Genomic DNA, 15328 nt, shown 5'->3' on the forward strand with positions numbered 1-15328 from the left:
CGTAACCCCCCAGAGCACCTTTCTGAGAAAAGCAGGCCCTGCACGCAGCTGGCCCAGAATCTATCACCAGTCTCTTCAGGTTGTGTCCCATTTTCACATTTCAAGAACAGACGTTCAACTATTGCTCCTGTCTCTTATTTTCATTCTCTAATACTCCACAGCCTGAGTACAGATGTTCTGGTCTTCCTTGTGTCTTTTAAAAAATGAGATATAATTGACCTAGAACATTCTATTAGCTTCAGGTGTACAGCATAATGATTCAATATTTGTGTATATTGTGGAGTGATCACCGTGGTAAATCACCACACATAGTAACAGGATTGTTTTTCTTGGGTTGAGAACTTTTAGGGTTTACTCTCTTAGCAACGTTCAAATATGCAATACAATAGTATTAACGGCAGTCACCCTGCTGTGTATTATATCCGTAGGACTTATTTATTTTATAATTTGAAGTTTGGTCAACAGGTACAAGAGTCTGTGTATTTTAAGCTACCATTTTACAGTTTAGGTTCTTTACAACCTTCTTGCGTGCGCACGCGTGTGTGTGTAGTTTTTTACGAACACAGGCAGAAAATCTTGAGATTTGTTTCTTCATTTAAATTTTTTTTAATGTTTATTTATTTTTGACACAGAGAGAGACAGAGCATGAGTGGACGAGGGGCAGAGAGAGAGGGAGATACAGAATCCCTGGAGGCTCCAGGCTCTGAGCTGTCAGCACAGAGCCTGACGCGGAGCTCGAACTTGTCAACTGCGATATCATGACCTGAGCCGAAGTCGGACTCTCAACTGACTGAGCCACCCAGGCGCCCCTGTTTCTTCATTTATTTGCTTTGGAGGGTCCCTCACTCACAGGACAAAAGCCACAGTGCCTGGCATGAAGCAAGTGCTCAGTCAGTGTTTGTTGACTGACTACATTTAAGATGGGTTACTCTGTGACTCCTGAAGTACACTGCTTTGTCTTTGAGCTGTGATGTCGCTCGCTTTTCTGGAAAAATTAATTCATCCCTTCAACTATTTAACAAACAGTGAGTTTCCATGAGTGAGTTTCCATGAATCAGACATTAGGGAAACCCAGGCAAGAAATCTTGTCGTATCCTAATGTAAGAAATAATTGAGCTTCCCTGAGTCCCTAGTTTTGTTTTTGTCTTTCATTGAGGTGACATTCTCATAACATGAGTGGAACCATTGGAAAGCGTACCATTGAGTGGCATTTGGTACAGTCACCATGTTGTGCAACCTCCACCCCCATCTGGTTCTGCAGCGATCTCATCACCTCCAGGGAGGCTGGTACCCCCTGAGCAGTTATGCCCCAATCCCCTCCCCCCAGCCCCTGGCAGTCATTAACCTGCTTTCTGTCTTTGGAATTATCGCTTGCTTTGGATTTAAAAGGAATGATGGCAGGGGCACCTGGGTGGCTTCGTCGGTTGAGCACGTGGCTTCGGCTCAGGTCATGATCTCATGGTTCGTTAAGTTCAAGCCCCACATCAGGCTCTGTGCTGTCAGCTCTGTGCTGGAACCTGCTTCAGATTCTGTGTCTCTCTCTATCTCCACCCCTCCCTGACTTGCTGTGTCTCTTTCTTTCTCAAAAATAAGTAAAAACATTGAAAATCATAAAAGGAATGATGGCATTGCACTTGCCTAAGAAACTCTGGGCTTTCCATCGGAGAGCAGTTTAGACTATCCCCTGCTCCAGGGCCGGGAGATGGTCATGGAGGGGTGAGGGGTCATCCACGCTGTCAGTGGTTAACCCTCCATGGGCAAAGGCCGCCATGCAGTTAGTTGCAGCTGCTGTCAGATGCGCAGAATTCCCGTAGAATCTGCTTCCTGATGCCAAGACGCTTTTTCTAGGATGGTCGGTCCTGATGTTATTCCACTCCCACATATCTACGGAGCGCGAATCAAAGGTGTGGAAGTGTTCTGTCCTTTGGACCCCCCGCCTCCCTATGAGGCCGTGGTGAGCCAGGCGGACCAGGAGCAGGTACAGTCTACGGTTTCTCCTTGGTACATTGACTGCTAGTAGGAGGTGCAGCATGGGGCACAGAGAACGGTGGGAGACTGGGCCCTGCACTTGCTTTGAAGTTCAGTGGAGTCCAGATGGGGGTGGGGTTGAGTATCACCAGATAACCCTCTTTTCTCCTGTGACGTAGGGATCTTCATTCCACATGCCAGAAGGATCAGAAGGTGCCATGAGCCCCTTGGAGCCAATCTGCATGCCAGTGACTCAAGGTAATAAACATTATCACTGCTCAAACTCAGGGTTCAGTAGCGTAAGATACAAAATGGTGACCTATATGATACTTTGTTGGGGGTCAGATACCTTGGAGCCAATGGTCCACACTGTATCCTTTGTCCAGGTGTAAAAGTACTGTCAACAAGTAGGGTTGGCAAGTGGGAGATACTATGTAAACAGAAATAAAGATATCCTTAGAATTTTTTTAGGAGTGGGGTGCCTGGCTGGCTCAGTCTGTTAAACGTCCAACTTCGGCTCAGGTCACGATCTCACAGTTCATGGGTTCAACCCTGCGTCGGGCTCTGTGCTGACAGCTCGGAGCCTGGAGCCTGCTTGGGATTCTGTGTTTCCCTCTCTCTCTGCCCCTCCCCTGCTCGCACTCTGTGTCTGGCTCCCTCTCTTAAAAATAAATAAACATGACAAAAAAAATTATAAGAAGAATCTTTGAGGAGTAACAAGGCTCTTCGCCCTGTGAAATGGATTATAGATTATAATTTGGCAGTCCCAAGTTTTCCCATCTCAGATTTTCTTTCTCCTGTTAAAATAAGCTGGGCTTTTTTTAAAGGGAAAAAGGAGTTTTGTTGATTTCAGGATGATTTTCTGTGAGATTGTGCTGTCATTTTTAACCTAGGGTCTATGTCACGCTGCCTTCACACAGAGTGAATGCTGATTTTCAGTCCTGCCTCAAAACACTAGAGTCAGTTTACAGCTATCCTTGTCCTTTAAGGGAACACTGTTACAGCTTTCTTTCTTTCTTTGGAGAGGTTTTAAATGGCCCAGAAAACTGTCCACCAGCACAAAATGGCAGTGGTGATAAATAATGGATCAAGTGTAGCTATTTTCGACGGAGGTGAATTTTCAGTGGCGCCGTTTGGAACAGGTCTCTGTTCTGCTCACCTTCCATCTTCGAATAATGCAGCTGCGTTCTCCCTCCTAAGCATGTTTGGGATTCTTCCACTTCTTAAAAAAAGTTGCCCAGACCACACTCAGGCTCACAAATGACGTGATTTGGTCATCCTGAGCAGAAGTCACCCGTTTCTTGAGTGGTTTTACCTATCTGCTCAGCGGCCCTGGCTCTTTCCCTTGGCCTTCAGGAGTTCCCGAGCGTGGCCTCCACTCTGGGCCGTGCAAATGCCTCGTCTTTCTGCCTTTGGTCTGCAGCCCTCACAGTCACCTTACCCGGGCAGGCATGTACTTCCACCCACGCAAGCTCACCCTGAATTCTCAGAAACGGGGAAAGCGGCCAGGAGCTTTCCCTGGAGAAGATTCTAACACTCTTAGGAAAACAAACACGCACACACACACACACACACACACCCTGACATTTTGGAATGGCTTCTTTATTTTGCTCTGCTCTTTGACTTAAAGTTTTTTGTTTGCTTGTTTTAGGTGTGGAGGGATGGTTTGGAGAGGCGGCGGTTCCCACAGTGCTGGGAAGTAAAAACTCACTGGGCCGGGAGCCGAAGCAAATGTTGTTCACTGTATTTTCCTGCCCCTACAGGTTGGGGCTCACAGGTGTTTCCTGCCCAACATTTTGAAGGCAGCAGCTGGTGAAATAATGTGCGTTTCTCTTTTTTTTTTTTTTTTAAAAAAAGAATCAGGTGGGGACAGTCCTAACATACCTGGAGAAGAAGGTGGGTCCGTGTCAGCGCCCAATGCAAACCAGCTGCGTCCTGCGGGAAGCCGGAGAGCCCCGCCGCAGCTGAGGGCGAGATCCAGGAGCGACCCTGTGCTCCATCATTCCGCGGAGAGAGGTGATGGCACTCCCCAAGCTACTTGCAGGGCCCCGTGCACGTGTTTGCCCAAAGGTGCCTGGTGAAAGCTGGGGGTGGGGTGGGGGCAGTTTAAGAGATGTCTAGAAAGAGGTTAAGAGGTCTTGGGAAAATAAGATATTCTGCATGCACATTAGGAAGATATATCTGCCCCATCTTTTAAGACTGGTATTGAGTTTTTCAAGTCATTGTTAGCAAAAGCATTTGGTTGCACATGACCGTGGAGTGCTACTATGTGAAGAAAACAATGCAAACCTGATTCTGATTTCTGGGTGCTCACAGTCCTGTGGAAATAAACCTTCTCTCTGAAGGAAAAAGTTAAAGGGCTGTATTTTTTTTACCCCCTCTCTTTTGATTTATTTATTTATTTATTTATTTTTTTTTTTTACTGTGTATGAGTACTTGAGTTATTTAAATCTGGCTTGTTTTGAGAACTTTAGACAGAGTGAGACTCACTCCAGTTTTCTCCCTCTCCGTTTTGAGTTTGTGTATAGATGTTATTTGAATAATTTTAAATCAAAAAAATTTTTTTAATTAAAAAATTTTAAGTAAAGTTTTTTTTAACGTTTATTTATTTTTGAGAGAGTGCATGCAAATGTGTGCACGTGGGCAGAGGAGGAGCAGAGAGAGGGAGGCAGAGTCCAAAGTGGGCTCCACACTGACTGCAGAGGGCCTGATGTGGGGCTCGAACCAATGAACTGAGAGATCATGACCTGAGCCGAGGTCAGATGCTCAACCAACTGAGCCACCCAGGCACCCCCCAAATTTAAAAATTTTTAAAAATTTAAAGAACATTGAGTCCTTTTTCTGGATATGTGAATACCTGAATACGTGAATACCAAATAGCTCTTCATTGTGGAAAATCATAAAAAATAAAGGAAATAAAGGAAGACAATGAAACTGTAAGGCCACCAGTACAGCCTTCTTTCGGTGACCTGTTCTAACAAGTAGCCTCCGCTCTCCTGAAGCTCGATGCAAATATGACTTTGCAAACGCTCTCCCCCTGCTCTCTCTGGGGCCCCGTGTTGTCCTCCCCCCACTTGTAGTGTTGGTTCTGTCCCTCTGACAGCCTGTGTTGTTTGCCACAGCTCTGGACTGACCTTGTGGGCGCCAGAGGGAACATTCCTCTTGTCTTCTGCGCTGGAGGAGTCCCACCGCCTGGGACTGAGCACCTCAGCAAGCCCATAGGCCAGCAGCCTGGCCCCTCAGTTCCCCAAGCCCATTTCACAGAGGGTCTCTACCCTACCTGGAAAGTTGAGGACTCGAGCTGGCCACCTGCCTGCTTCCACGGGAACTTGGCTGTCTGAACAGCTTAGTGAGATCCTTCCAGAGCCCCTCCCCCATTCTGCAGTGCTGCGGGGGCAAGGATGACACATGTTTACCTGTTGGAGCCCTCAATTGTAGAAGGGACCAGATTGCCTTCCAGTGACAGTATGCAGTCCCTGACCATCCTCACACATGAGTGTCTGTAGGGAGCATTTCTGAAAACCTCCCCATGCACATGGCAGCCTGGAGGATGCCACTAACCCCTGTTTAGCGCTCCCCATGTCTACTTTTCTCCAGAGGAAAAGGAGTGCTCCCCTTCCTCCTCCTGTTCTCCCACCCTCCGCCTCCTTTCTTCCTCGAATATCAAATTTCCGCTTGTCAGGCCTTCACAGACTCAATTCTCCAGTGTCGTGTATGCTGAGGGCTGCTGGCTGGCTGACGAAAACGTGGAGACCAGGTCTGAGTTTCACTTCACCCACTTGATGGTGCAGTAATGTTCTGCTAGTCCTGAAACCCTTCTGATGTAGGTAGCTGTGGAAATTAGGGCCTGTGGTGGATTTCCCAGGCCTCGCGTTGACTTCGAGAATGACATGTGATTTTTCTGCACCTAGATTTTTCTCTCCTTAATAGTCAGCCATAGAGCTACCTCCCAGCCATGGTGTGAGCATCCATAGGTCAGCACCATGCCCTGAGGATGTTTAGGGCAAAGGTACAGTCACAGGGAGCAGAGCACTCCATTCATCCCACAGTCTTGTCTCTCCTCAGTCTAAGTGCCACCTTCACCTTCCCCCCCGCCCCTTGGAACATTCTTTCATCGGGCCGGCCATCTCTTTTCCTGTTTCCTACTCACCACCCATCCCCACTTACCAGTCATTACTCCATGGAACCGTTGCTCCGTTGCAGTTTGCATTGTGGATGCTCTTCTCTATCATCTGTCTTCAGCTTGGTGGTTGTGTTTTATGTGGCACAATAAAATGCTTCGGGGACATGTCCTTTTGGAACTTCAGGGAATAAGTTTGTGTCGTCGTCGTTGTTGTTTTCCTTTTCGCTCTGCAAGACGAAAAGCAAGACGTGCATGGTCACTGGCATTTGCAACATGCTTTCCACGCCAAGTTTAGCGGCCCTCACTGTCTCCGTCCAGGCGTGCGTTCACGGGGGCGTGGCCAACGGGCACGTATTGTCTGTCTCTGCCCACAGCTGCCCCGGTGCTCAGCTGTGAAGCTGCCACGCAGACAGAGGGAAGACCGCAGCTGGCCACGGTGACCTTGAGGAGAGGTCTGAGATGCAGAGCCTCGCGATGCCGGCCTCGGTCCCTGATAGATTACAAGTCCTACATGGACACCAAGCTGCTGGTGGCCAGGTTCCTGGAGCAGTCCTCCTGCAGTATGACCCCGGACATCCATGAGCTCGTCGAGAACATTAAATCTGTTCTGAAGTCTGACGAGGAGCACATGGAGGAGGCCATCACGAGTGCCAGTTTCCTCGAACAGGTAGTTTTATTACTCATCTCGGGCGCGAGTCGGAGAACTTGTTTCCATGGCCGCTGAGGCAGCTTCTCTGATTTCCAGTCCAAGGCACATAAGTTCCTGGTCACGTATCAAGGGAATTGGGATTCTTAGGGGGTCTGGGGAGGGAGAGAGAAGAAGCTGAAGCCCTTTCTTTTCAGGTATGATGACTTTTCCACAGGCTCCTTGGCCCAGGGAGAGAAAGTGATTTTCCTAGGACGTGGAAGGACTCCTGGGAAAAGAAAGGGGTGCGGCTCGGGCAGAAAAGCAAGGAGTCTGGGCATTGATTGATAGGGCATGGTTTCTCAGCCCTGTGACAATGATGGACATCCCTGAATTTTAAAATTGGCAGCGTTCTGGGAGCTGTTGATATTCCCACGAAGTATTGGCAAGATATCTAAACCAATAGGACTTAAAGGAATAAATGCCTTTTCCTCTGCATAGATTAAAAACCACAAGGCAATTCCCTAATCTGAAGTCACCCAGTGGAAAGATAACATTGGGCACGTAATATAATCCATTTGGGTGTCGGTTTTCTCATTTTTACCTATTTTATTTGATTATTTAATGTGTATTTATTTATTTTGAGAGAGAGAGAGAGAGAGAGAGAGAGAGAGAGAGACAGAGAGAGAGAATCTCAAGCAGGCTCTGCACTATCAGCCCGATGTGGGGCTCAGACTCATGAACCGTGAGATCATGATGTGAGCTGAAATCAGAAGTCAGACACTTAACTGACTGAGCCACCCAGGTGCCCCAGTTTTCTCATTTTTTAAAAAAGTGAAGCCTTGGACTGGGTGGTCTCCACCCCTGTGCCTCTGAACGAAGAGGGTTTGCTCCTGATGAGAACTGTGGACGGGTCACAGCTTTAATTACCCACCTCTTTTAAAAGCCGTTATGTTTTAGGCACTTACTTTGTTGCCCCTTGGATGAGGGGCGGCCATCGTAGATCTCAGAGCACAGTGGCTCACGGATGATGCCTGCCGGTGTCTGTGTGCATTAAGTGCCCAACGCATACACTGGGCTGCGGGGCCCAAGGGAAGTTGCCACAAGGTCCTCGGTGAGTTGTTAAGACGGACAAAGTCCCTGTTCGTCTTCCTTTCCGTTTCCCCTTTCTACCTGCTGGCCTCTTTTGACAGAAGCCAGTTTCTCTCCTGGCCCCTCAGGGGACCCAGGGGAGTAGAAGAGACATCTGATTACTCACATGAGCAGGTACGTGAACCGGAGACCCTCTTGTTGGCTGCTTTCTAAACCAGTGGTCAGCCTGTGGTCTTGGGTCAGGCTCTCGTTAGGGTCTGTGTAGGGGAGACATTTACATCCTCATATCCCGGGCCCACGCCGGAAGTCATTCCCTACCTCCTCCTCTCTGTCCAGCCCCGACAGCCCGAGAAACAGCAAGCATTTGGAGCCACTTGTGCAAGGCTGCCAAGCCCTAGGGAGGTGAGAGCTGGCGTATCTGCCAAGCCATTGGCGTGGACCTTCTGCACGAGCTCCTCTGGAAAACAGCTTTGGGGAAAAAGAACAAGCACTTTCAGTTCGACAGATGCTGTCACCGTGAATGTCTGCTGGGTCTTTGTGCCGAGTCTGGATACAAGTTCAGGCACTGGGATTGCTGCAGTGGACTCCGGGTCATCTGCTGGCTCCTTCCAGGAGTGGCCCCCAGCGGTGATGTGTTGTAATGTCACGTCTCTCCCCAGACAGAAGGAAGTAGGGACAAGCAGAAGGAGGGCTTTTATTTCTGACTCCACTCAGCTTTGCACAATTTTACTTTTCCTGGTATTACTAGAATGCGTTTTTAGAGCCATTTTAATTTTTATCTGTGTCAAAACTACTTGTCCTAATTTACACGTAATGACAATTGACGTCTATGATTGCTGGAGTTTTCTTTTTAACCAGAAGGACAAATATAATAACAGTATGGTAGCAAAATTTAGTGTCCCATGTCTTGGAGGGATTTTCTTCCCATGACCTTCAAATCTCAGAATGGTACAGGGGTGCCCTGGTGGATCAGTCGGTTAAGCGTCCGGGTTCAGCTCAGGTCATGATCTTACTGTTCCTGGGTTCGAGCCCCGCGTCGGGCTCTGTGCTGACAGTTCGGAGCCTGGATCCTGCTTCAGATTCTGTGTCTCCCTCTCTTTCAGCCCCTCCCCCACTCATGCTCTCTCTCTCTCTCTCTCTCTCTCTTTTTGTCAAACATTAAAAAATTTTTTTTTAACTCTCAGAATGGTACAAATGAGACAAAAAGTCATCCCAGTGATTGTTTTGTGATAGAACAATCACAGGTAGTAATGAAGCACCTGGGTTTTTCTCAAGTCACTAACAGTATTACAGGTCATATAGTCATGACTGTGCCGCTTCTGGAAACTTCCGTGTACCTACCCGACAATTCTCCCCTCGTCAGTCCCAATTGGATGAGGAATTCCCTGTATTTTGCCATTTTACGAAGTAAGTGCTATTCTGACGTGTTTAAAGTCACATATGTGCTCCACTGCAAAACAGATAGAGCAGAAGCATTCTGAAACATTTTTACAAATAGAGTGGCTTAGTTTTTATGTTGTTTATTGTGGTTTTTTTTTTTTTTTCAACGTTTATTTATTTTTGGGACAGAGAGAGACAGAGCATGAACGGGGGAGGGGCAGAGAGAGAGGGAGACACAGAATCGGAAACAGGCTCCAGGCTCCGAGCCATCAGCCCAGAGCCCGACGCGGGGCTCGAACTCACGGACCGCGAGATCGTGACCTGGCTGAAGTCGGACGCTTAACCGACTGCGCCACCCAGGCGCCCCTTATTGTGTTTTTTATCCAAGGGTTGTCAGGTTGATTGGAAGTGTCGCTGGTTTTGGTTGGCATTTTCTAACCTCATTAGCTGGACTCCATGCCAGACTGGTAGTTACTCACTTTTCAAGCCCATTGCTGCCACCTGGGCTCCTGTTAGAACTACTGATGCTCCAGCCCCACGTCACAATGGCTGTCGGGGAGCTGGGAATCCACGTCACCAGCTCCTGTCCCCTCCAGAAACGTGGAGACCCGGGAGGTAAAGTGAGGCAGGTGGGCAGCCGACACCATAGAAAATTGGGGGAATTTCGTAGGAAGGTTAGAAAAGAGGCAGACTGTTGAAAGCATCTGTGAATTCCAGTTGTGTTCCACGCGGGGAAAACAGCCTATTTTCTTTTCCAAAGCAACTGAGCTACAGAGTGCATGGATGGATAGAGGAGGCCGGTTGCAGGGACCTCATGTGGTGAAGCTTAACGTGTCCCTCACCCTCTTCTTCTCCCCAAGATCATGGCCCCGTTGCAGCCCAGCACTTCCAGGGCCCACGTGCCACCCTCCCGGAGACAGCCTGGACTCTTGCACCTGCAGAGCTGCGGGGACCTCAGCACCTTCGTCCCGGCGGGGAGGCCGAGAGCCCAGAGGAGGCCCCGGCGAGCGGAGGCCGAGCGGCCCCACAGCCTCATCGGCGTCATCCGGGAGACTGTCCTGTGAACCTGTGAGGCCAGGCCCCTGGGGGGGCAGGAAGGAAGATGGACCCGGAAGGAGGAATGATCCCCAACCACGGGGTCCCCTGGCTGGGGGTTGGCGCGCCCTCCGGGAACTCCTTAAAAGGGGGGAGCATGCTGGAGGACATTTGTCCCCCCTCTCTGGCACCTCGTTCTGCTGACTGAGCGCATTCAGGGGTGGACAGGCAGGTTCTTCCGGGCACTTTCGGCTTTTGGATGCACAGATCTGGAGGCCTCTGCCAGGTCACCTGGGCAGAAAGTGGGCTAGTGATTCTTTGCCCACCTCACACCCCGTGGCTCTCTTCCTCGCCGCGTGCCTCCCACAGTGGAAGGACAGATCTGCTGGGCCGCTGTTGATAGCTCCCGCAGCCTTTCGCTGCTCCCTGGGAGAGCAGTGGGCACAGAGGCAGGACGATTAACCCCCATGTTTTCTGCACTTGTCAAGCTTCATTTTAGGTCACCCTCAAATCACAGTCTCTTTAGGAAAAACGGGGAACTCGTTCAGTGACAAATCGTAACGAAAGACGTTTGGGAGAGGGTCTTGTTGATTCCATTTACTCGTGCTTGCGAAACTACAGATGGCTAAGGCCTGGCGGAGAATAAAAATGAGTACTTTGGACCTCTGGGCTCGGTGTATACCATTTGCACGTGTCTAGGTGACCTAGGCCTTTCCTTAGGAAGGGCTGAACACTTGAAGCAAAGGTGGGCAGCTGCTCAGGTCCAGGCAGACCACCAAAACGGCTTCATCTCCAAAGCAGCATCCCCCTGGGGATCACAACGCGACCTTCGTTCATTCAGCCAGCGCTTGACTGACTGGCTTCAGGGAACGGCTTCCTTCTAGCTGGGCCGTGAGCAGCAGATCAGTCATTACAGACAGGGGATTTGTGCGAAGAAGGGAGAGAAGGTTTTTTTGAAGAGCTGATGTTTGAGCAGGGCTCGACTTTGAGAGTCAGGGGAGGCTGCTGCAGGAGGAGCCAATGGCCAATGCAACCCTCAGCGCTAGAGGCCAATGGGAGCAGAGAGAGGGCAGAGGTGGGAGGAGCCTCAGGCTGGATTTCCCTGGTAACCATGAGCTACCCCGGAAGAGTTTTCAACTGGAGTAACAGATTCCATTTACGTTTCAAGAGATCAGGTGCAGCTGGAGAACAGTTTAGGTTGGGGGCTGAGGCTATAAAAGGAGAGACTGTCTTCCTTGCCGGGCCCTGCCTGTGCTCCGGGGACTGTGGCAGGGGGACTTCCAAGCTCTCGGTTCACCTCCCGACGGCCAAAGAGGTGGGTGCTCTTCCTGGTCCCATTTTACAGATGAGGAAGATGAGGTTCCGTAACTTGCTCAAGGTCCCTCAGCCCTTCAGTGGTAGAGATGTCGTGCCCGCCCGAGCAGCCCCTCCAGAAGCCACGGTCTCTCTCCACCTCCCGAACAGGTGCAGTCTGACATTTCCCGTTTCTTTCACGCAGTGCTTCTGAGGCCTCTAGCTAGGCTGACGGAAGCACAGACGCTCCCAGCTGCAAGCCGCCAGGCCAGGCCAGAGTGGGAACTGCAGCGGGGCCCCTGGAAGGGCTGAGTAAGGAAGAGGGGGGAAGACCGTTTGGAGGCGCTGGTTGGGGTGGGTGGGGAGCACTGGCTGTGGAAGCAGAGCCGGACGCGAGGGAGAGCTGGGGGGCTGGCAGGCTGCTCTGGGGCGGGCGGCCTGTGTTTGTGGAGGAGGTTGACGGCGGCTTCCCCACCTGCAGTTTCTCTGTTCTCCTCCCCCACCCCCAGGCACTGGACTCTCTGTGGCAGCAAGCAATCTCTTCATTTTTCTAGAAGCCCTCGCCGTCAGCCTTGTAGCTGCCCACTGGGGGTTGGTCCGCTTCCCTGGGGTGGGGGTGGGGGGGGGCGGGGAGGGCCTGGCCTTTCTCACATCTCTAGGTTTATGATCTCTCCCATTCTGGGAGGGCATTGTCTTTAGCCGCATCCGTCTTCTTCCCCTCCTGTACCATTACCTCCAACTGCCACTGAGGGCCTCCTCACCCGGAAGGCTCCGAGAAGGGGGGTGGGCACCTCACGTGCAGACAGCGTCCGCCTCTCTAGCCTTGGAGGACCACAGAGGTGGTGACAAAGCATCTCAAATGTAGTTATCAGAATGACCCCAGAGGGTTGACTGATTGGCGTGAGGGGTTTTTAAAATACATTTTCACTGGCGAGGTACAAGATGTGTGGCTGGGCAGGAGCCTCGCGTGACAACCGTCGCCTCTGCTCCCATGGGGAGTAAGAATCGGGTCCCCACTTCGTGAGACTGCCCTGGGATGGGTCAGGACACGGGCTGCTCCTTCATAATGTTGGCATCTGTACTTCAGCCTTTCACACAAGCTGTGTGTCCAAGTGTCTGAAGACCGAGTGGGACTTTCCCAAGGTTCCAAACTGTTCTGCACAGATATGCCGGTGAGTGTTTGTGTCTGGCTGGCAGAATTTCTTTGAAGACCTGCTTTCTTTGGAACAGCCTACCCAACGGTGAGATTAGGGAGAGGGGTCGGTGGCTGGAACTGCACAAGGCTGCCCATATTTGCCAAAGAACCAGACATTTGCTGAACAGCTGCACTGGGCAGGTCCAATCCATCTATACCCCCAGTTTGCACCTGAGGAAACTGAGTCTCAGAGCAGAAGGAGACCAGTAATTCTGGCTCCAGGACCAGGGCTATGGGTGCAGGTCAGAGCTTCTCAGACTATTGGGGATGAAGGACTAATTTTTTTTTCCCCCTCCAGTCTGTCATGGACCAAAAGCTTCTGTGAATTATAGACTGAGTGAAAACCGTGTTAGTTGACTAGGCCTATTACAACAGCCTACCAAAGACTGGGTGACTGGAGACATAGAAGCTTTATTTCTCACAGCTCTGGAGCCCGTGAAGTCCAAGGTCAAGGTGCTAGCAGATTCGGTGTCGGGTGAGACAACCCTCTTCCTGGCTTGCAGATGGTGGGCTTCCTGCTGTGTCCTCCTGTAGTGGAAAGGGAGGGAGGGGGAAGAGGGCAGGCGGGAAGGAAGGAAGGAAGAAGTCTGTTCCTCTTTTTCTTCTTCCAAGGGCACTAATTCCATCGTGGGGGCACCACCCTCATAACCTCACCTAAACCCAATTATTTGCCAAAGGCTTTGCCTCCAGGTACCATCACTCTTGGCATTAAGGCTTCAACAGATGGACTTTGAGGGACGTGAACATTCAGTCCACAGTACTGATTGACCAGGAAAATGAAATCATAGTAAGGAAAAAAACACAGAAAGATGTAACCTCCCAACCTTTACTTTTTTAGAGCAGTTTGAGGTTTAGAGCAAATTGAACACCAAGTACAGAGATCTCTCCTACAGCTCCCGCCCCTAGGCATGTACCATCCGCCCCCCCCATCAGCATCTCACACCCCAGCGCTGCATTTCCAGAACTTGCTCTTGTCACGGGCCAAGAACAAAGCGTTCTTGGCCTGGGTCAGTGGCCTGCACTCTGAACAGAGCATGTTGGGATTCCTCCCCTAGCCCCACTTTCAGCCCTGAGTCTGTTTTGTGTGCGGGGCCCTGGGGACACGGATGAGGAAGCCTGGGAGTGGGAAGATGGGCAGACACCCTTCCCTCCGCACCCACGTGTCTCTGAGGCTGCAGTCACAGAGAAGAGCTTTGGCAAGCCCCTCAGGATTCGGGAGAGCTGGCGGAGGAGAGAAGTAGCTTCTGTCTCCACCCAGCATTTGGGGAAACAGAACAAAGTAGCACATCTCCACCCTCGCCCCCCCCTCCCCGCTCCCCCCACCAAAGGAGGGTGCAGAAGAGAACAGTGAAGGGGGTGAGGGAGGGACCCGGACAAGGGCATCTTTGTTTACGTGGTCTTCCTCCCTGCTGCTGCTGCAAGGGAAGCCAAGTCTGGGGCCACAAGGCACCACATTGCTTCCATTTCTCTCTCCCCGAAGGCGCCATCACCCTCCCACTCACTCAGCAGGTGTTTATTGAGCTCCAGAGTCCAGGCAGCCGGCCAGGTGCTGGGGAAAGACTGCTCAGAGGAGAGAGGGGGCTAATAAAGTATGCAAATAATAAATGCAAGTTACATGTCTCTGGGCTGCTGCTGAACGGCTCCCTGACCCCAAGGGACGGTCTTTTGGTCACCTGGGAAGACTGAAGGTCCTGGGCCTGATTTATCAGGATGGTTTGAAGGATCCTTCATCCTTGACTGTGAAACAGGTCCTGGCGACAAGGTCAGAGCCGCAGGGCAGAGCTCTGCCCACCTGGGCTTGTGGCAGCAGGTGGTTACCATCTTGGAAATCCTTGAAAGAAAAGTTATTCGTGACCCCTGTTGAAGATGGGCAGGAAGACTTATTTCAGGAGAAACTGCAGTGGCGTTTTGCAGTAGGGGAGACAGATCAGGCTCAACTCTGACTACAAGGACAAGTGCCAGGGAGCAGGGTGGGCTCAGTGGATGGAAAATGACAAGAGGAGACATCAGGGCTGCGGGATGTTTGCTAGACCAACTCACTAGGACTCTTTGGAAGGCAGGCCATGGTGATCAGATACCAAGGGTTGGGAGAGAGGGAGTAGGGTTTTTTGCTATACTGCCCCAGCAGGATCCTTGTTGAAACCAAGGACAGAGCTCAAGGTTGGAGCCTGGTCAGAAAGAGGATTCAGAGGAGCCAATTCAAGTTTGGCCGAGGAGAGCGTCTTTGTCCTGACGAGCACCTTTTCTTCTGAAAGAGCACCTCTTGCCACACTGTGTCCTTGGCCTCAGGCATGTCATTGTCTCAGCAGGAAGCTTCTTTTCATGCCCGCAGCTGGCAGGATCCTTTGTGTTTTGCCCTAACAAAGGAGCTAGGGCCAAAATTCTGGATGAATCCTAGTTCCTCTCTTTTGAAAAGTGGCTGTAGGACCCAGGTGGATGGAGACTTCTTCCAGTGTCTGCAGATGCTGAGCATGAATGCAAAAGGATCCATTTCATGGTGGGAGGGGGGGACATCTATCAGACAGGAAGGGCTCCCTGCAAGGAGAGTTGCTGGAATTACTTTGCTTTTGGTAGGAGCAGTTTCTCCCACTGCTTCCGCATCTGTTTGGTGGAGGCA

The 15328-nt window shown here is 50.7% G+C and overlaps 1 protein-coding gene across 1 annotated transcript in view; it reads left to right on the forward strand.

Annotated features, from left to right (window-relative positions):
- The window catches only part of ENTREP1 (endosomal transmembrane epsin interactor 1), a 65840-nt gene extending 55316 nt beyond the window's left edge, over positions 1–10524 (forward strand). Inside the window, exons 7-11 of the mRNA XM_047097457.1 lie at positions 1849–1978; positions 2148–2226; positions 3832–3984; positions 6466–6758; positions 10049–10524. Coding sequence (XP_046953413.1) covers positions 1849–1978; positions 2148–2226; positions 3832–3984; positions 6466–6758; positions 10049–10252 — 859 coding nt within the window. The 3' untranslated portion in view covers positions 10253–10524. The remainder of the gene's footprint in view (positions 1–1848; positions 1979–2147; positions 2227–3831; positions 3985–6465; positions 6759–10048) is intronic.
- Positions 10525–15328: the final 4804 nt, after the last annotated feature.

The sequence above is a fragment of the Lynx rufus genome, unplaced genomic scaffold (genome assembly GCF_022079265.1).
Source record: "Lynx rufus isolate CCGP_SWC_20201006 ecotype Redwood Valley unplaced genomic scaffold, mLynRuf1.p SCAF_10, whole genome shotgun sequence".
Lineage (NCBI taxonomy): Eukaryota > Metazoa > Chordata > Mammalia > Carnivora > Felidae > Lynx > Lynx rufus.